Source organism: Oreochromis niloticus, linkage group LG23 (assembly GCF_001858045.2).
Source record: "Oreochromis niloticus isolate F11D_XX linkage group LG23, O_niloticus_UMD_NMBU, whole genome shotgun sequence".
NCBI lineage: Eukaryota > Metazoa > Chordata > Actinopteri > Cichliformes > Cichlidae > Oreochromis > Oreochromis niloticus.
In genome coordinates, this window is record NC_031986.2 from 23256397 (window position 1) to 23276806 (window position 20410).

Here is a 20410-nt window from a genome sequence, read left to right on the forward strand (position 1 = left end):
TATAGAAACAAACTTAAAAGTCAATATTTGGTGTGACCACCTTTATTCTTCAGCACAGTCTGAACTCTCTTAGGCAGCTTTCTTGTCATTTCTTTAAGTAGTCTTCAGGAATAGTTCTCCAGGCTTCTTGAAGGACATTCAAAGCTCTTCTTTGGATGTTTCAGCCTTTTGTTCTGTTCTCTGTCAACATGATCACACACTGCTTCAATAATGTTGAGGTCTGGGCTCTGGGGAGGCCAATCCATGACTGATAGCGCTCCACTGTGTGTTTTTCTATCCAGGTATGATTTTACTGCATTGGGAGTGTGTTTGAGATCATTGTCATGTTGAAAAATGATGCCGGTGCCAATCTGGTGAAGTTCTAGATGGTACTTCATGGTGGATCAAAGTCTGATTTTACTTTTTTGTGATCTCCAGCACTAATGACTAAAAAGCAGCCATAAACGATGACAGAGCCTCCACCGTCTTCGACACTCACTGTTGTACCTCTCTCTTAACCGTCTTTCGTAGATACTGATGATGATTTGTACCAAAAATATCAAACTTGGATTCATCACTCCATAAGAGCTGTTGCTACACTCCACGCTGTGCCCAGGTAGGTCAAGTTTTTAGCTAATAGCACTAATAGCTAGTTTTTGGAAAAGCCTGCTATTAACAAAATACCTAAAACTTCAAACTGCTTCCTTGCTAAATTGTTTGCTATGTGCTTTAATGATTCATAGGTTATTGTTAAGTGGGTTAAAACTTTAAGAAATTACAAGAAAAATCTGGCTTCTATGAAGAAAAATATAAAGAAATGAGGGATGGCTTGAGAAGTTTGCACAGAGAGTCTAAAGCTCCAAGGTTTGAACATAGTCAAGTTCGCTCATTCATTCTGAAAAGCTTTCAGGTCATTCACATCACATGAATGATGACGTGCACAGATTGATTGTATCGTAGTTTTAATGGCATTATCTGTTTATCACTTACAGCCATGTCCTTCGGCTGAACATTTAATGCACGCTACTTCCAACAGGTACTACATTTCATCTTTAATACTTTGTATTAATAGCCAGGTGTACTCAAAGCCTAGTGTATAGTATGAAACTAACAGTAGTCTGTAAGCTAGAGCATTAAAACACACCTTGAAACATCACATATGTTGAAGGCTTTTCATTTTTCAATGCATACAGTACAAAACACTGATAACAAAGCAATCTGAGCAAAGTCAAAATCACTAAAGCATAGTCACTGACGCTCCAGATGACGCCTACTGAATATCTAAGCGGGAAAAGGGAGTCTTATCTCCACTCCCTCCCCTCTAAAAGTAATCTGCAGCTACATCTTACGCAGCAAGCTGGATTCTATCATTTAATCCTTTTTGGTGGTTAAGACTTCAAATATCAGTGTCATCGTACGAACTAGAGACACATACGCACAGACAGATAATACATAGCTTACTCTGATGTTCTTTGTTCCCAACCTCTTTACAGTTTTTCTTTTTCCTTTTTTGTTTTGGGATGTTTGATGCCACTTTAGATCTGGGCCATGTCAGGGAGCTCCAGCTCTGTGAGGTACTGGCTGCAGTTGGGGTCACCCCTCACGGTCGGAGCTGATGGGATGGGTCGGCCGGTGTGTGGGTCGACGCACCAGCACTCCCCCCTCTGACCATGGAGAGACATCTTGCACTGAAAAACAGAATTTATGTTGTAGTTTTGTTACCTGCACGTTTCATGCTAAGCTAGCAGTCTTAATATACATGTTTTATAAAGTGCATGCACAAAAAGAAGCTTATCAGTTCACAATGTGCAATCCCCCCTTTTCAGTAATTCATGTTCAATTTGTTGAATTGTTATTATCATTATAATTATTATTAATACTATTATTATTATTATTACTATTATTATTATCAGTATTATGATGAGAAAATGACTGTAGGGTTTGATATGTCAGTGCAACCAATTATTTTGTTAAAAAATCGTGGTTGTGATGCCCACCCCCCCTCTCCATACCTGCATATTATCAGTTGGGTATAACCTCCGGGCTTACCGCCCTCTTTCCCAAAAAGCCCAGAGTCACCTGTTTTAGGTTATACTGCCCCCTCTTGTCGCAGTTGGGGATATGCAGGGCATACAGGTCTTCCAGAGGACCTCTGTTATCTCTGAAGGGCATCTTGGATATCCGCTCGAGGACCTGGTCGAGTTCCTGCTGACACTGAGTCTTTAGAAAAAAGCAAACACAAGAACAACACGCCTGTCACGTCCACAGCAAGGTTGTTATAGTTAACTATAACTACATGTGAGTCACCTGCGTTTACAAAGGGCTGTTTTTTTCTCTTTCTTCTCATAATAACAATTCAGATTTTCCTAAATCTTGGCCATTCACATAATAATATTCAGAAAAACTGAAACTAACATTTCTGTGTTATTGTAGGGTCTTTACCTTATACCCTGCAATAAAAAGCACCTTGAGAATGAAAATCAGAATACTTTATTAATCCCTGAGGAAATTATGTGGTCACAGTTGCTCTGAGACAGTAAGAACAGTAAGCAGCTAAACTGAATTAAATAATACAATATATTGCAAAGTTACAAAATACAACAAAATAGCTCAAATTATAAATATCCCAGTATATTACACAAATTAAATACATATGGTTTACATTGAGGTGTCCCTCTTGTCATACTGCACTTTGTTATTTTGTCTCTCGAGGATGTGCAAATAAACTATTGCAGTGTGTACGTGTGCTTTAGATGGCGATGAGGTGGCTGTTGTTAGGATTTGACACTGTATCAGTAAAATGTAATTTTCAACTAAAACAACCAAACAAAACTGAAACTGTGAAGCCAAATCACACAAAAAGAAGAATTACAGCTCGCTACTGCAAAATTGGCTCTATAGCCATATTTTAAACAATTTGCATGTTTCAGACAGCAGTCATAGAAAAATTTGAATATAATAAATAAATAAATAAATAAAAATAATAAATTATTATAAATAAAGTTAAATAATACAAATAATAATAATACAAATAAATAAAATAAAACTAACTAATTTATTAGTTTATTACTAACTAATAAAACTAATGATTCCAAAACACTAGAGAGACAGTACAAGTAATAAATGTACAAACAATACAAACAATGACTTAAAGAGACTTGAGTTGTATTCATACTTTTATACTTACATCGTATATTTGTATTGTCTTTTATAATATTATTTACTCACTTTTTACCTTTAGGGAGTTTTTTTCAATTTTACTGTGTGAAAGGAAAAGTTGACCTTGAATCTTGTTGTACTGGAAAGGAAGGAATTTAATTCAATTCAATTACAAAGCTATAGCAAGTGCAACCCATGGGCATCCATAGTGGCCTTTAGGTGTGCTGGAGCTTCAAGGCTGTGGTGTCAGGTGGAAAATATAAATGTAAAAAAACATGTCCTCTGAAAATCAAACATCTGTTCGTTCATGTGTCTTTTTAATTTTCATATTTTAAACATTTATTTTAAAATCAATTAAAACCAATTATTCCAATGCACATCAACAGCAGGTTCTGTTTGCAAAGCTATTGGCATATTTTTGACTCGGCTCAAGCTGCAGCTAAAGGTCTTTCTGTTTATGAAAGCCGGTGATGAATAATGACTCACCAGTAACCCCCACAAATCTTGTTGAGAAGTTATAAAGTTCCCAGTAAAGCAATTTAACCTTTACCTGATTGTTTTAGTGGACAGATGATGGATAAAAATGATGAGGTTTTCCCAAAAATCTCACTCAGAGTAGGTCAGGGGCATTAAAGGTTTAAGGTTCGTCCCTTTAAATATCTTCAATGTAGTCTAAAAGATCAGAACCTGCAGCACCAGAGGGGGGCAGCACATGTCTGTGAAGTCTAACTGCAGCTGTTTCTCCACACTCAAAGGGACTACAGAAGATGTACTCAGTTTACACAATCTTATATCAACACTAAGCTCTGTTGCAGGGCATAATTCAGGCGATTTCACCTCAGCGTCTACATCTGGGATGTGGCGCAAGCTTCATGTGATCGCAGTGTCTCAAAGCAAAATCTTACCAGACTTTAAAATAACCGAGTATTGTAATGATCCCATGTGCTATTAAAATATAACACATCAGTGTAAATACAGCTTCTAAAATCAGGGGTAAAATCACATGAGTGTGACTTTGTTAAACCTCTACAGAAATAAAACAGACACGCCACTTCGCCTTGCCTGTTTGGGCCGAGTAGGTTTCACCTCTTCCACCTTATTGGTCTTCATCTTGGTCTTCATCTCCTGTCTGTGCTGGCGTACGGCGCTCTCCTTGGGCCCCAGCCAGGCGGCGTCTTTATTGGGCTTTCGGATACCGGGGATCTCGCTCGCGCCATGCTCCGGCTGCAGCTCCACAGCCTCTCCTGTGGATGATGGGTTATGACACAAAAGCAGCAGATTAAGATTTCGTTCGAATCCGAAAAAGATCAAAAAGCTATAAAGAATTTTTTTGGGGGGGGGTTTGTTTGGCTGTTTGTTTTTTAACAGCTCAGCAACATTGTGCGGTTTAGCCAGGAAAGTTCTTATGTCTATTGTTCGGGGACACGTTGCTGACAACCTAGAGTGTCTTTGCACACTCAACCACTCTGTTTCCCATTAACTGTCATTCTTTTGGTAATGAAATGGAATTTTCAGGCGCTGGAAGTGAAAGGAGACACACTCCAGATTGCACAGATCATTTTTCAGAGCAACAAAAGAGGTGCTTAGAAAACCACTGATAGCCTTTTTACAGGGTAGAGGTGAGACCGACCTGCGAGACTGAGCTCCATCAGGAATAAATAACAACAACATGTCCTTTGGAGTAACAGCAATAATTCCTAGTTGAACCCAGGACCCATGTACTAACAAAAGTCTAAAGTGTGAATTGTTACTAGGAGGTCTTGAAACAAGATTTCAAAGCTAAAAACGGTTGTAAGATACAATGTCATCTCAAACAGTGTCTCGGTGATATAAATTAGCCTAATATACATGTAAAGTAACTAATTTTAGAATTTATAGACTAAATAGGAAATAAAAGACATATATTCGCAAAAAACAGATTAATAATGTTATTCATCGTATGTGTAAGATGTGGTTAGACAGACAATAAACACAATGTATCATTGTGGAGCTAAAGCTTCAGATTTCTCCAACTGTTTCACTCTGGGGGTTTTTCAGTGCATAATATGGTCATCTAAGGCACACAGCTCAGTTGAGCCAATCAGGGAAAGAAATGCTCTTAAAGGTAGGTTGGCATTGTTGAATATGTAAAACAGCTTGTTTCAGACGGTAAAGGATAAAAACTGTAAAGTGTGACTCATGCAAATCTACCCTTGTATAAATCATAAAACTATGGAGCACAAGGTTTTACATAATCTGTTTGGTGTTTAAAGGCATTGAAATGCTTTTTTTCACTTAATTTTGATATAAACACAGCACATACTGTATTTTACACATCTGTGCATTTGTGGCTGTTTTTGTATTGTTTGCTTTACTTTTTGTTGCGTTTTTACAAGCACGTCTCCTGAGCTTGTGATAGTTTATTTAATGCATTTGACTTTTCCACAAAACGTGTCCAAACCACTGTGAAATGTATCAGCACAATCAGTGAGTCACTGGAAATATTTCCTTTCTCTTAAGAGTGAAGAAACCCCACATTCTTGACCAGCTTATGAGCTGAGAAATGTTGGCCACTACTGAACTTGAGTCATGATGAAGTTTCCATGGTGGCTTTACAGTGTGAATCAGTCCCACCAGCAAATGTTAATGGTGCTGATAAAAACAAATAAAATGGATATAATCAAATATGTAAAGTTACACTGTATGGACAAAAGAGATGGACTACACTTGTCACAGGTGCATAAAATCAACCATGCAGTATACATTTGTGACAGAATGGGATGTTCTAAAGATCTCACTGAATTCGCGTGTGGTACTATGAAAGTTTTTCCCTCCTTGTTATTCCAAGATCAGCTGTTAGTGGTATTATTGCAAAGAGGAAGCATTTGGGACAAATAGCAACTCAGTCATGAAGTAGCAGACCAAGCAAAGTTACAGAGCGGGGTCGCTGAGTGCGTAAAAATCACCAACACTCTTTTCTGTCAGTAACTGCATGGCTTCAAACCTCCACTGACAATAACATCAGCACAAAAACTGTGAGCCGACAGCTTCGTGGCATGGTTTCCATGGCTGAGCAGCTTCCTGTAGGTGTGATGTGTAGGAAAACCAGTGCTTTTGTCGACATAGTGCAGGGGTGTCAAACATATGGCCCATTGGCCAGAACTGGTCCAGTGGATGGCTTTGGAAAAATGTGGAAATTTTAAAGAAGGACACCATAAAAATTGGACCTCTAACAGTATTTTCACGAGTTTAACAGTTTTCTTGCTGACAAAGATTTAACCTACAGCCTGTCATACAGCAGAGTAATTAACAGACGAAGCATTCGTTGAAAGAAACCTTTTTTTTAATTGTTAGTGTTCAATTTAAGACTGAAACATTTCTTTTTTTTAATCTTTACAATATCATTTTCTTTTTTATTGAAAATTGAATATTTTCTGTGCATTAAGATAATTTCATTTTTTATTTACATAATAAAGTAATTTATTTTTCATTTCCATAACAGTGTAAGCCCAGAGTGTCTTGCTGATGGGTTTCTTTGAGTTACTACAGCAGCATTTCTTTTTTCGATTTGGAGAAACTGAAATGTATCGCCAGAACTGCAATATTTTTTTCTAACCCATTTAAAGGCTGAACCGTGAAATAATTGACAGAAAATTCTTTCTTTAAAATGTTTTTTTAATCAAGTGTTCTAGCAAATAAAAATAAAAAAATAATTAAATATTAATTCAAATATGTGAGTTTTTGTTTGTTTCACATCTCCCACATTCATTTTTTATTTATTTTTTTTACTTTTATTGCTTAAAAACATTTTATTGTGCAATTTTCTTTTTAGGTTTTTCTGTGAAAAAAAATCACATTGACGTTTGAGAAGTCTCAAAAACTCACAAAAACTGATGTATCAAATGTGATTCACGAAGTGTTCAGGGGTTTGGACATCTTAGGGATTAAATGTATAAACTACGTAAAGTAAGTTTATACATTAGTTTGTACATGGCCAATGATTTAAATGGCTTTGACACCCTTGATATTCTACTACTATTGCTACTAGTTGTACTGGTGCTACTTGTATTACCTCTACTTTGCCAAGGATTTATCATGGTGATTTTGACCGAAATTAGAAGATCCTAGTAAAACCACTTACCCCTGTGTCCATACGCATCAAGCTTTTTTTTGGTTGTGCACGAGAGACCTACACAACATTAAGCAGGTGAGTTTAACAGTGGAGCTAATCGGTAAATACATACATGTGTTTTAAAGGCTTGATTTGGGTTGGCAGCCCAAACATATAATAATACATACAAGTCTATTTTATGCCACTACATTGATTTAATTGTGGTGTCTTTAAAATTAACTCCAAAATACAGATTTTCAGTTTTATTTCTAAATGAAGTCACCAAGCATGCTACTTGAATAAAAATGCACAGTATCACACATGCACAGGAGGAAGAACTGCTGTTGGCTTTTCCCTCCCAAAGAAAATGAGTGGCTTAATTCCTGAGAAGAATCAAGTCAAAGTTCACCAACTTTTTTTTTCTGTTGTTTTTAATTTGGGGTGACTGTTGCTCAGTAGGCGGAGCAAATCAGCTGCCAACTGGAACGTTGGTGGTTCAATCCCCAGCTCCTCTAGTCCACATGTTGAAATATCCGTGGGCAAGATACTAAACCCTGAGTTCGGCCCATTGAAGTGAAAGGTAACCTAAAAGCACTTGTATGAATGGATGCATGAGGCTTGTAGTAGGAGAGCACTTTCAGTGCTCAAATAGAGTTGAAAAGTTCTATGTAAGTACCAGTCCAAATATATGACTAGTAGTTAAGTGCTTAGCTAACAGTGTTTACTGATGAACATCTAAATATCTAAGTAAATAAGAAAATGGGTCATTAAATAAAGTAGAATAAATGGAATGGCACCTAAAAGTACTAACCCTAGCTAATAAATGATAAGGTAAAAATAGATCAGATCCCATTTAAAATGTATATGGACTGGTACTTATATAACACTCTTCTACTCTAACTGTGAACTCAAAGCACTTTCTTACTACAAGCCTCAGCGTATTGCACACACTTCCATAGAAGTCCTTTTTTACCTATCCCGTTAGCACCTTGTCTAACATTTTAAGTACACACTAATCGGGGGCAACTTGGCCAAGGTTACTTTGAAGGCCATCTTAAGAAAGGAGCCCAGTAGGTATGTTCCAATCCATAAAAGCTCTACATTGGCTAGGAATTAAACCCAGGCCCCCTGTGTGGCAGGTGAGAATTCTTCCATTGTGCCCAAATGAACAGAAATAAACATGAGAGAAGCTGTGTGGGCACATAATATGACAAAAAAGGATCAAAAGAAAAATCACCAAATTCAGTAGGATTAATCCTCTGTGTCGATTTTAATCCTTTTAAAACAGAAATACACAATACCAGAGGAGCAAACAATGCCCTCAGTGACACTGGCATTAAAACAGGAACCTTAAATTTAAATTTAGGGACAACTGCCTCTTCAAGTCCCTGTAGAAATTCCTCCAGGCAGCTTTCATTTACTTCAGCCGTCTCTCCTCTGCTAGGAGTCTTGTTAAACATTAACCTAAAAGCACAAAAAAGCTCTCCAGACAGATGGAGCAAACAAAGAAAGAGGCCATCAGGTCCAGCCCAACTTGTTGTCTCTGACAACAGAGCATACTTTGGAGTTGAGGGTTGGCAGGGAGTGGAAGAGGAGCGTCTTTCCAAACCAGCAGATTTTCGATGAAAAGATGTTACATGATGCGCATTCTTGCTGCTACAAGTAATATTTCACAAGGTGAATTTATGAGCCAGAACACTGTGTCTTTTTGCTGAACTTTTGGTGGAAATCATGTATTTCGCTTATGCAGGGCTTCACTTGACACCTGAACGAAAGAAGGGAAATAAGAAGAGACAGTAAAGAAGGTCAAATAGTTGGCCAATCAAGTGGATAGTTCGCAGCTATGCAGACCAAGCTTTACCATGCAGACTTGTGGAAATGTATTTGAATGAAAGCGGGTGTGTATGTTAGCGGCGATGGTGGACTGAGGAGGCATTCCCTGTACCCTGCAAGAGGTAAATTTGACATCTGGTTATAGAACATGATTACAAAAGGCCTAAGAAAGAGCAGGAGAAAGGAAATTCCAAACGAAACAATAACAAGGTGCTGGCGCCTGTTGCCATCAGATAGATCTACTGTTGTTGGACCTCCGTGCCCCCTACGACGCTGCACTGTGCTCTCTCTGGATTTTCTTTGAAGAAAGCATTTCTTTGCTAAAAGTCAACAGAAATCAGGTGTGTGCAAGCACGTGTGTGTTTGTGTGTGTGTGTGCACAGATTCGCAGATTCGCACACAACACTCAGCTGCTTGCGTTCTTTGTGTTTTGCCATCTTACATAATCCCCACAGTATCCCAGTGCAAAACCATCACTCTCTATCTCTTCTGAGTAAACCTGAGATGTTCACTAAAAGTCTGGGCACGCACAGACACACACATGAATACACAATCTATAGCACTGCACTTCCTCTTCAACGCACATACGCACACACAAATACAAAGGGTCAGGACCCCACTTTTAGGGGGCAGTAGGCCTCTACAGTACAAGCCACTCCATAGCAGTGGGCTGGGGATCAGCAGCATCAACAGAGCAGCAGGCCTACAGTCCAGTCTACTGCTTGAATTAATCCCTACACAATAGCCTGAGAGGCTTCCTTTCTATATCTGATCCATGTTGAATTCCCAGGTGGCACGTAGGCCAGGAGTGTCATGTCTGATTGTCCAGATTTTGGTCAACTGAGCAAATAACAGACTTGGCCAGGCCATAGAGAATGGAAAGGTTCAGAAAGGAAATCTCCAAGCACCCAGCATTCTTGCTCCATCGTATACATACTATAACTGAGTACTGTGCAAAAGTCTTGTGCCACCCTTCATTTGTTTACGTTTTGCTTGGAAAATTTGGAAATAGGCGCAACAATTCAATAAAATATGTTTGTTCCATTCTTTCCAGCTTGGAGGTAAATATTTGGTGTGACCACCTTTATTCTTCAACACACTTTGAACTCTCTTAGGCAGCTTTCTTTTCCTTTCTTTAAGTAGTCTTCAGGAATAGTTCTCCAGGCTTCTTGAAGGACATTCAAATGCCTCGTGCCTCCATCCGACCTGTTGCCACTGATTTTCAGTCGAGTCCTTGTATAATTTTCAGACCTCAGCCTTTTCTCCCTGTTTCCCTTCCTTATGAAAGGCTTCTTGACAGCCAGCCTTCCACTGAGAACATTTCTAATAAGCTTTAATGAACAGTAGATTGGCCAGATGCATCTTTCAGGGCCTTTCAGGATTTTTTTCTATTTCTTAAAACATTACTTTCAGATATTGTTCATCTGCTGTAGATATCTTTTTTACGACTGACACTTCTTCTTTTGTCTGCCACTTGTTCAGTTTCCTAATTCTTTTAATTACACATTGCACACCATGCTGAGAAAAACCAAATGTTCAGCTAACAGCTTTTTAGGGATCACCATGTTAGTGCAAAAATGCTATCTGTTTTGTCTGTCAAACTGTGTTGTCTTTGGCATATTTTGTTGATTAAAGAAATGGGAACAAATGAAGTGTTTTTCCAACAGGCCACCAGTAACAAAATGCCTAAAGATACAATTTAAAATTGGTTCTTTGCTAAGTTGTCTGCTACATATCGACACAACACTAACCATTTTTCTCATACTTGAATGATTCTGATGTCAGTGTTAAGTGGCTTTGAAAGACTTTCAGAAAGCCTGGAGAACTATTGCTCAAGAAAAAATAACAACAAAGTCTAGCTCCTTGCAAAATATTAAAGGATTATTAAAGGACAATTAAAGGATTATTCTATTCTATTCTAAAATATAAGGAAGTTAGGGGTGGCTCAATACTTTTGCACACTACTGGAGGTACAGGTACTGTCCATTAAAAATGGGGCTCTAAACTTAAGGAGCTGCAGACAACAATATTGAACTTCTGATTAACTGCTAGCCTAGCCTAAGCCCAGCTTTCGAAAAAATGTATATCTGTGTATGAAGATACAGGAGGTCAAAAACAATATTTGATTTAAATTTGGCAGATCTTGCACTTCTGCTTTTGCAACTCTAGGTTCTTGAAGGCTCCTTCAATTTTCAGAATCGCACGCCTTGTTGATTTCAATTTCACAAACGTCTGAGGGATCCAAATCTGGCAAGTAGAGTTGGTATTAAGCACAGAATGTGATCATGTGGCCAAATAACAATCACAATGGCATGAGCAGTTAAAGTAATTTCCAACAAATGACTGCCCATCAAGGCATGTCAGGACAGTGCCCATGGTGAAACTGCAGTGGTCAAAATTTAGACTTCCAAGGACTGACTGAATACAAGCAACCTTTCTGAAAGTTGTACTAGAAAAGCCCACCTTGGACTTTAAATCAAGTAAGCTTTGAAAGGTTCCAAGACTGGAAATCACTTTAATTAACTCAAACATTCCTCTCTGACAATTATTTCTGTCTGTTTAAATCTTCGCTGAAGTGTAATTCCAGAGACATCCACTAACTAGGTCAAGCTAAAATCTTCATAGGCAGATATACTATATGCATTACTTAAGGCTAGCACTTAATCAATTAGAAGTTTGCATATTTTGTGTGTTTGCACACAAAGGTAAAAGGGGAAAAAATTAAGAACAAATGAAGTACCTCTCTGACTCTCAGTAAGTGGAAACAACAGTTACCCAAAACTGATCTCTTTAAATTTTAGAGGCTTTAAAAAGCACATCTTTTCTCAGTTAACTTCTTAAACATTGCTCTAAGGTGTGAAATAAATAGGTCATATGTCAATGAGTAGATTTATTACAGACTATAATCCATTACAAGACCTAGTGGGGCTGTTTTCTGGAAACACAAACTCAGTAGAGTTTAGATATGTTTACCTTGCAGGCTTTTTGGCCTGCAACAGCCATCTGAAAGCAGGCTTTTGCACAGGCTCCAGCATGTATGTATGCTCTGTGGTATCCAAGACTAGGCATCACTACCGGCACCCCTGGGTGAACTCTGGGCAGATTTTACAGGGCCTAAACTAGGACAGGAACAGAGGCAAGCTGTAACACGACAACACTTAGAGTGCATCAAACTGGCAATAATACTCTGCTACAAACCTTGTACCTCAAAGGTCTACATTTTAGGAACTGATCATGGTTTTCATGGTGATGACCACACAGATTTTCAACTAATGTCATTCTTATCCTATTAATCTTTCAACTAAAGTCACAATAAAACTTCAGATTACATTATAATAACTTGTGCATTTTTTAACTATAGTGTTTGTGGACTACAGCGGGTGGAAAAGTGCTGCAACAAGAAAAGGAATAAAAGAAAGCTGTGGGATGGTACAAATAAATCTAAAAGAATGCACATTTTGTACTTTTTGACAAACATTTAGATAGAGAGGAAATGCAGTCATGATGTTTGCGAGCCCTGAAATACACACTCTGCGTGTTTTGGTCGGTAACAATGATTGTAAACTTGACTTTTATCTGTTTAGAAAAAAACTAAATAAGGCACCATTAAATAGATTTCTTTAAACAATGACAACAAAAACAGTTTTTTCTTTGGCTAGGACGTGACTTTGATTATAACAAAAATATTATTAGACTTGTACATCCAGACTTTTAAAAAGAAAAATGTTGCACATGTACTCTGTACTACTAACTACTGCTACTAGACTATTGTAGACTAGGCTTGTAAATCAAAGAATCTTCACAGATTCTCTACACAGTTTTATCAGAATGAGTTATTATTTGTCTATTATTTAGAAACACGAGTTAATCATTAAACTGTTTTTAAACAACATTTAGTTTTCATTGTTTGCTAACTACAAGTTACTAGGATTGGTACTTTCAGCCGCTCCCTTTTTCCCTCTTTCTAAGAATCCTCCCACTTATTTGTGCTTGGGAGTACACTAGCCATCAACTTTCCATGTATAATGCATGCGTTAACCACTACACTACAGAGTCAGATGTTAATCAAAATTTTCAGTTAACAAACCTCTAATTATCTATCAATGTACCATTGATAACGGTGGTTAGCACTGTTGCCGCACAGCAAGAAGGTCCTGAGTTCAATTCCGACATCAGGCCGGGGTCTTTCTGTGTGGAGTTTGCATGTTCTCCCCGTGTTTGCGTGGGTTCTCTCCGGGTACTCCGGCTTCCTCCCACCGTCCAAAGACATGCAACTTGTGGGGATAGGTTAATTGGAAAATCCAAATTGCCACTAGGTGTGAATGTGCGAGTGAATGGTTGTTTGTCCCTGTGTGTTGGCCCTGCGACAGACTGGCGGCCTGTCCAGGGTGTACCCCGCCTCTCGCCCTATGACAGCTGGGATAGGCTCCAGCGCCCCCGCGACCCTGAAAAGGATAAGCGGAAGCGAATGGATGGATGGATGGATGGATGGATGTACCATTTAAAAAAAAATAGGTTGCAGATATTTTGGTGCCCATCAACAAGCTTCTGCCATAATTCTGGGTGGATATTTGACCACTCTTCTTGGCAAAATTATCAGTGTTCATTAATTTCGTTGGTTTCCTGGGATGGACCTGATATTTAAGTGTAGTCCACAAATTTTCAGTAGGGTTGAGTTCTAAGCTTTGGAGCTCTGGAAGAGATTTCAGAAGTAAGACTTTCAAACCAAAGAAGACTATACCAACTGTCAAGAATGGCTGTGGTAGGATCATGTTCTTGGAGCTGTTTTGCTACCACTGGTACTGGTACATTGGATATAACTGAGTAAAGAAGAACTACCTTCAAATCCTTCAACTTCACCTCAAATCATGAGCCATATGGTTGAAACTTGGACACAGTTGGGTGCTTCAACAGGACAATAATCCCAAACACACATCAAAACTGATTTTGGAATGGAAAGCAGGCTAACGTTAAGCTTCTAGAATAGCCTTCACAAAGCCCCAACCTCAACACTATTGAAAGTTTGTAGACTATGCTTAAAGGTTGGGTGCCAATTTAAATGAATTCTATCAATTCTGCTAGGAAGAGTGGTCAAATATTCAGCCAATATTATGCCAGAAGCTCACTGATCATAGCCCAAAGCATCTGGTTGAAGTGCAACTTGCAATGTGACATTTGATCATATACTAATGGAGGTGTTTGTATGTATATTTTTGATCCTGTGTGGATAAACCTGTCCTTGTTTTTCTAAAGTTTGCTTAAAAACTTACACTCTGGAAAAAGAACAGATCAAAGAAAGCATTAAAAGGCCAAACTTTTGCCGTTGAGCAGATGTGAACCTCTTATGACAACTGTAGGTCTTTCTTAAGAATTTGTCCTTTATTAAAACAAGCTCAGAAACTGCCCCCATTCACCCTCCCAGTTTCAGTTGCATTTCAGACAGTGTTTGTATTGTCTTAAATCACCCTTGACCAATCTGGAGGGTGGGAAGTTATTCTGGTTCTCAATAGGCACGAGGAGATTCTTGGCACGGAAATGCGTGAAGTTGACGCCTCAGGGGGAGATGGCACAAATACCCATTTTGGGCGAGCTTATCTCGGAGCTATTTCAGTCCTGCGGGCTCCGTCTGGATGCCCCTGCAGGTACACAGGAATGCCCCCTGTCAGCTAACAATGTTATTTCAGCAACCAGATGTCACAGGAGTCCCCCCGTTCTTTCCACCTCATTTCCCATCTCCATAACAGCAAAAGTAACACTGGAAGACGGTTGTTTTGATTGGTTGGTTGATCAACAGTACGTTTAGTGAGGTGTTGTTAAGGGGACAACAGCATTTGCTTCACTCTTCTGAAATCTTGTGAGCAGGAACTAGCTCTATTTGGAGTTTTTTTAATCAACATGTTCTCTTTCGAGGTTGTATGATTCCAGTCAAAACAATTAAACGCCCATCCAGTCTGTTTAAAGGAACCTTTATTTGGATCCAGGTTTCTGTGGGAATGGAATATCAAGTGATACTGTGCATAAACACAGGGTAGTGGGAAAAATGTGGGTGTTAGTTTTAAATAGGAAGACATTTCAGCTCAAAATCAAGTAAATAGGAAAACTTTGTTACCATTTTGTTGTGTCTAAAAAAACTTACTCTCTGATATTTTATATCATTATATTCTTAGAATCCAATTTTCTAACCAGTTCACGGGTTCATTATGGCACATTATTTTGCAAGGGAGTATCCCATTTCTTTCTCCCTTTTTCACCACATTACAGAGACCACTTTGACATTTAAGATTGTCTGTTAATCTTCATGGTCTGTGTCAAGTGCCAGCAATCATCTCAGGATCTCTATCCTCACATTTTGATCCTACTGAATCCAGTCCAGGATATTCAAGACTCCACAAAAACCGTTAGATATTAGGTTTAACAAAGTAGGCTTCAAAGAAATGTCATTACAGTGTATACATTTCTGATATGAAAACCAGAGTGGGGAAGATGCACCAACACGTTGATCTGAATGGTTTTAGTATAAAGCCTGAGAGCTAAATATTGTCATATATCATATCATATCATATATGTCATATATGTCAAATATAGCAGATTTTAAATCAGAGTTTGAAGTGGTATGACTAACGCAACTAAAGAATTTAAAAATTTGTATTTCCTTTACATATTTCATCTCATAAAGGGGAGCCTACTAACATATGGTAGCAAGGGCTATATTTGTTTGAATGTATAATTAGCGCAAACACTTTCAGTGTATTGTATTTTACTTATCATGAGATGGTTATAATAATACACCGATGCAGACAACTATCATTTAAATCGGGAACTCAATAATCCTGAGAACAGAGCTGAAATGTGTAATTTGTGCAGTAGGTCCGATCAACATGTATGAACTTCAGAAATAAATTTAAAAAAACAAACAAATTCTAGTCCAGGGTTCTCAGATGTGAGGATTTAGGGTGTTTATTCTAGGGGAATTCATACATGATGGATTATCTATAAGTTTTATTTTGTTGCTTGGAACACCACCAAAGGGCACGTTTTCACTTCCCTGTTAGCAACACACATATTTGCATCCTGCAAAGACAACAACCAGCTGATCTGAGATATGGAACAAATAAACAATTAGATGTGACAAATGTGAAATTGCGAAATCTGTTTATCTTTTGTGTATCTGAAAGTGATCCTAAAAATCTTATAACAGTCAGGATCTAATATATCTGTATTTAATGTAGAAGAATACTACATCTTTGATATAGAAGAATATAGAAGAGTACAGACGATCTGAGGAGAGTTGGGCAGGGAGAAATCAAGTAAATGTTTTGTGTGTCTGAATGAAAATCAATATTAGCTTATATATCAGAATATAGTATTTTGACGTCACCAAATATCTTAAAAATCCTATCTCGATCAGGCTGTAGACAAACGTATTCTTTACACACCTAATTATAAATGAGTCAGTTTTCTTTCACTCTCAGTCAAAAACCTTCATCATTTGTACAAAGAGTTTTAATACGCATCTAACATAAAGGAATTTTCAGTGATGAAGCAAAACCTGTTACTTTGTTATCAAGTTATGCTATTAATTAGGTGCTTTGGTCAGAACAAAGAACTGTAACCTCAACCACAGACACATATGCCTAAAGCATCACTGCAGTCTTTATCTCACAGTAATGTGTTCCTTTCATATTTGCTATCTTGTTTTGAGTATTTTCACTGATACTTTTCATTCGTCTCTTGTCTAATCAGATTTTTGGTTTTGATTGCAAACAATAATTTAATATCATCCAATCTCCTATAGCTTCCTATTCTAACTTTTAACATAAAGCTGTGCTTTACTTTTTTTCTTCTTTTCTTTTCTTTCCTTTTTCCCCCTACATGATTATTCTTGGATCAAAGAAATAGGTGCTCTGACCTTTGGCCTCTTTGCTGCGGGTCACTTGTAGTGCTGATTAGAGAGATTATAGGGACTCTGCAGCTGCTCTCGGTGCACTCTTGTATACCTATGATCAGATAAATTCTTTTAAAGAAAAAAACCTGTAAAAATGCCACCTCTAAGTAGACACAGCTTGCTGTTCCTTGTCTTTGTTCCTTTTTAAAAGCTGACATGCTAAATGGACAAAGAATTGGAAGACCAGCCAGAAGAAGATGATGTCAGGATGATGTGTATTTATATAAACAATCAAATAAAGCAGCTGTACTATTTCGTCATTTGATTCCTTGCCCAGATGCCAAATCAGCTCAAGAATCACCTCCTCGGGGGATCAAATAAATAAAACTACTTAATTATAATATTAATCTTTTTTTTCCCCAGATTAATTCCTGGAATAAAGTGAAGGCAATGGGTATAAACCAGAACATTTAAAGTTTGCTCTTCATCATCCACAGACCTTTGCGAGCTGCTTTGTGTTTTTGCTTTTTGCAGATGACTTATGTATCATAGAAGCTCAGACTCCACTACAAATCAACCTAGCACCTATTAGTGTAGTATCTTTAAAAAATGATGGGATGAGCAGCAACTTATTCTTTTGTGACTCTTGAAATTAGCTTCAGGAAAGTGTTTCCAGCCTCACTTTTGGTTAAAAAATTTTTTTTTAAAAAATAAAAGCTTTATTTTATCTTCTGACCCCGAGAAAGCTCTGCATGTCACTTAGACCACTCACTGTAATGCTGCATGCATTTCAGACTTCACTCTTCCATCTGCAGCAGCATTAGCAGCAAAGCTTTTATCCACAACATCTCCAGGTTCAGCTTTTAGAGCTTTTACCAGTTTTTTTGGACACATCTAACTAAATCTTGAACCTTTCAACCTGCGGAACGAGGCGCTGAAAACCCTCAGAGAAGGCAAAGAAATAGTGACGTCTAACAAGCCTTTACACGATGTGCCCGTGTAGTCTGCTCTCTGGTTTTGCTCTTATGTAACTCTCAGTTTATTCCTTTACATGCACTATTCATGTAAGCATAAACAAGCAATTATTGTGGCTGATGATTAAATCATAAAATGCATCACAAAGCTTTTGTGACCTTTTGTGCTCAGGGAGTGGGGGTTACACACGAGTCCTGTTTTCGGTAGTTTCTCTATGTTTCAGGACTCCAGTGCCCAAAGTAAACATGTGTCAGTCTGAAGGTAAACTCTGACAAAGCATGGATTTTAGAAATGAGTAAAAATCACACCCCGGCTGGCTCCACTCCACATTCATTGACTGTGTTTTGTGGCCTCAAATTCAGCCAGTTAATGAGGATGTTTGCTTTTCTTCCTCACTGTGACCTGCCCCTGTTAAAACACAAACCACATAAGCCTCGCTGGCTCCGGGCTTCATTGTGATCCTCCAGCGTATACATTCAGGTAGACGGCTTACAGTTAATGCAGTCAGTGTCACAGCCAGTCTATAGTTAGGTCTAGTCAAAGCCTAAAGTCCACTTTTCCAATCAATGTGGCATTCCTTCGGCGTTCTCCCTCTCTACATATATATTTCTTTCTCTCCACTCCCCTGGGGGAAATGTCAACATCAATACTACACTGTTTTCTGTGTCCATCCCACTGAATACAACTTCTGGGGCTTTTGCAGGCGACTAACTCTGCTGCAGTGTTTTAAAGGCAGCTTGTTCAGGAGGGCCAGCTGTGTGGTGCACAGCTGAGATGAGCTGTGCAGAGTGTCTGTTCCTTTATCTCTTCTGTTTATTTCTCTGCGTGCACACTAGAATGACCCAATGCACATTACACCCCCCGCCTTGCAAAATGCTTTAAAAACTAGTCATTTGTTGTAGCACAAATTATAAAATGACACACCTCAAATGCGTGGCAATGCAAAGGCCATGTATGAATGTAGCAATGTAGCAACTATGAGGAGATGCTGAAATCTGCTTGAAATGCAAACTTGCAGTTTATTTAAAGGTGTTTAAAAGAGGGGGAACATGGTTTAGTATCATAAATATGCAGTGAAGAGGAATATGGACAACTTCCCTGCTGAGTCTCCTTTTCAGACAGATTAGGGTTTAGCCTTCATGACAATGCAATATTTCTGCACTGTTTCTCAGCCTGCAGTCTAGACAGTGTCATTAAAAATTGATAGAAGAAAAGCAGGTTTCCGGTAAACTGACTGACCGCTGGTTTGCTCCCGCTGCTCCTGGCTGTGGGCGCTCGCCTCGGTGTCCACTTTGCGCCGACATTGCCCCTGGCCCTGCACCAGTTGCTCCAGGGGAAGCTCCGAGTCGGGCGTCGGGTAGCATCGCAGACCGGTGGAGCACCTCGGGGTGTACACGCCGCAGAGCTCGCCCTCTTGCCGGGCGCACACGGGGCAGCACCCGCAGCCCGGTTCGCGCACTATCTCCGCGCATGTCTCGGTGAGCTTTGGGCACAGCGCCTGGCGCTCCGCGGTACAGCCCGGGCAGCGGAACACCATCTCGGCCAGAGAGGCACCGGCCAGAGACACGGAGAGGATCAGCAAGCTGCAGCCCGCGTATAACAGCATCGTCACAGACATGAGGTTTGGGGGAATTATCATGGGGCAGTGGAAGGCAATCCCAAGTGGGGGGGAAAAAAGGAGCAGAAATGTGCACGCGAACAGGTGAAGCCGGGGGGCTGGGAGGTCTGCTGGGTCCTACACATTCCCAGGTTTGCTCTCGGGGCCAAAGAAAACTTGTGTTAATTAGGGGGAAAATAGGAAGATTGTGGGATTTCCTTCACGGGGAAGAGCAGTTGTGACACTTTGTCATTATATTTCTCGATGGCATGTTTTATTGGAAAGATCCCGTCTAACCCAAATTATAGGAAAGAAGGATTTAACTGATGCCACGCGGGGAAATAAATGTCATAATCATCATCATCATTATCTTTAAATGACCTGCACTGCTGCTCCCCAGCTGAACCAGTTACATCAGACCTTTTTTATGGCCGTATCAAGGCAAAATTAACCTCCTATAGGCGATTACTGGCAAACTATTCCCAAATGAAAAACAGGTTTTTTACCAAAAGCGATGTGAGGCTTGAACTTGAGCTCAAAAAAGAGAGAAAAAAGACAGCTTGCATATTCAAAGACTACTTTACATTAGCCTGTTTGTTTCAATCAGCACCTTCTCCCCTCAACTCCCAAGAATGCATAAACAAACAAACAAACAAACAAAAGGACTATGTGCAGAGTATTCCTTACATGGAAAGACCTCCCCACAGTGGCTGACATGTCAATTGACACTCAATTAAAATTTGCCAGCTACTACCAGCCTATATACCTGTGTACAGTGATGCTACTGTGTGTGTTACACAGCAGTGTTTCCTATTGATTGGCGAGGCCAAGCCTTGAGGTGTCGCGCTCGCCCGCTAAACAAGCGCCATATTAACCCCGTCCAGTGCACCAG

General features: G+C 39.1%; 1 protein-coding gene across 3 annotated transcripts; it reads right to left on the bottom strand.

Moving 5' to 3' along the window:
- Positions 1 to 924: 924 nt before the first annotated feature.
- Positions 925 to 19646, bottom strand: igfbp2a (insulin-like growth factor binding protein 2a). 3 transcript variants are annotated; one of them, XM_005457988.4, is made up of 4 exons: positions 19161 to 19646; positions 4225 to 4382; positions 2059 to 2199; positions 925 to 1667 (listed from the first exon to the last, which is right to left on the bottom strand). In XM_005457988.4, the coding sequence occupies exons 1-4, from the start codon at positions 19558 to 19560 to the stop codon at positions 1515 to 1517; spliced, it is 852 nt and encodes a 283-aa protein (XP_005458045.1). In that variant the 5' UTR covers positions 19561 to 19646; the 3' UTR covers positions 925 to 1514. The 3 variants fall into 3 exon arrangements, with proteins under 3 accessions (XP_005458045.1, XP_003453223.2, XP_005458046.1); XM_003453175.4 differs by having other exon boundaries at positions 4201 to 4382; positions 19161 to 19638; XM_005457989.4 differs by having other exon boundaries at positions 1532 to 1667; positions 1992 to 2199; positions 4201 to 4382; positions 19161 to 19641.
- Positions 19647 to 20410: the final 764 nt, after the last annotated feature.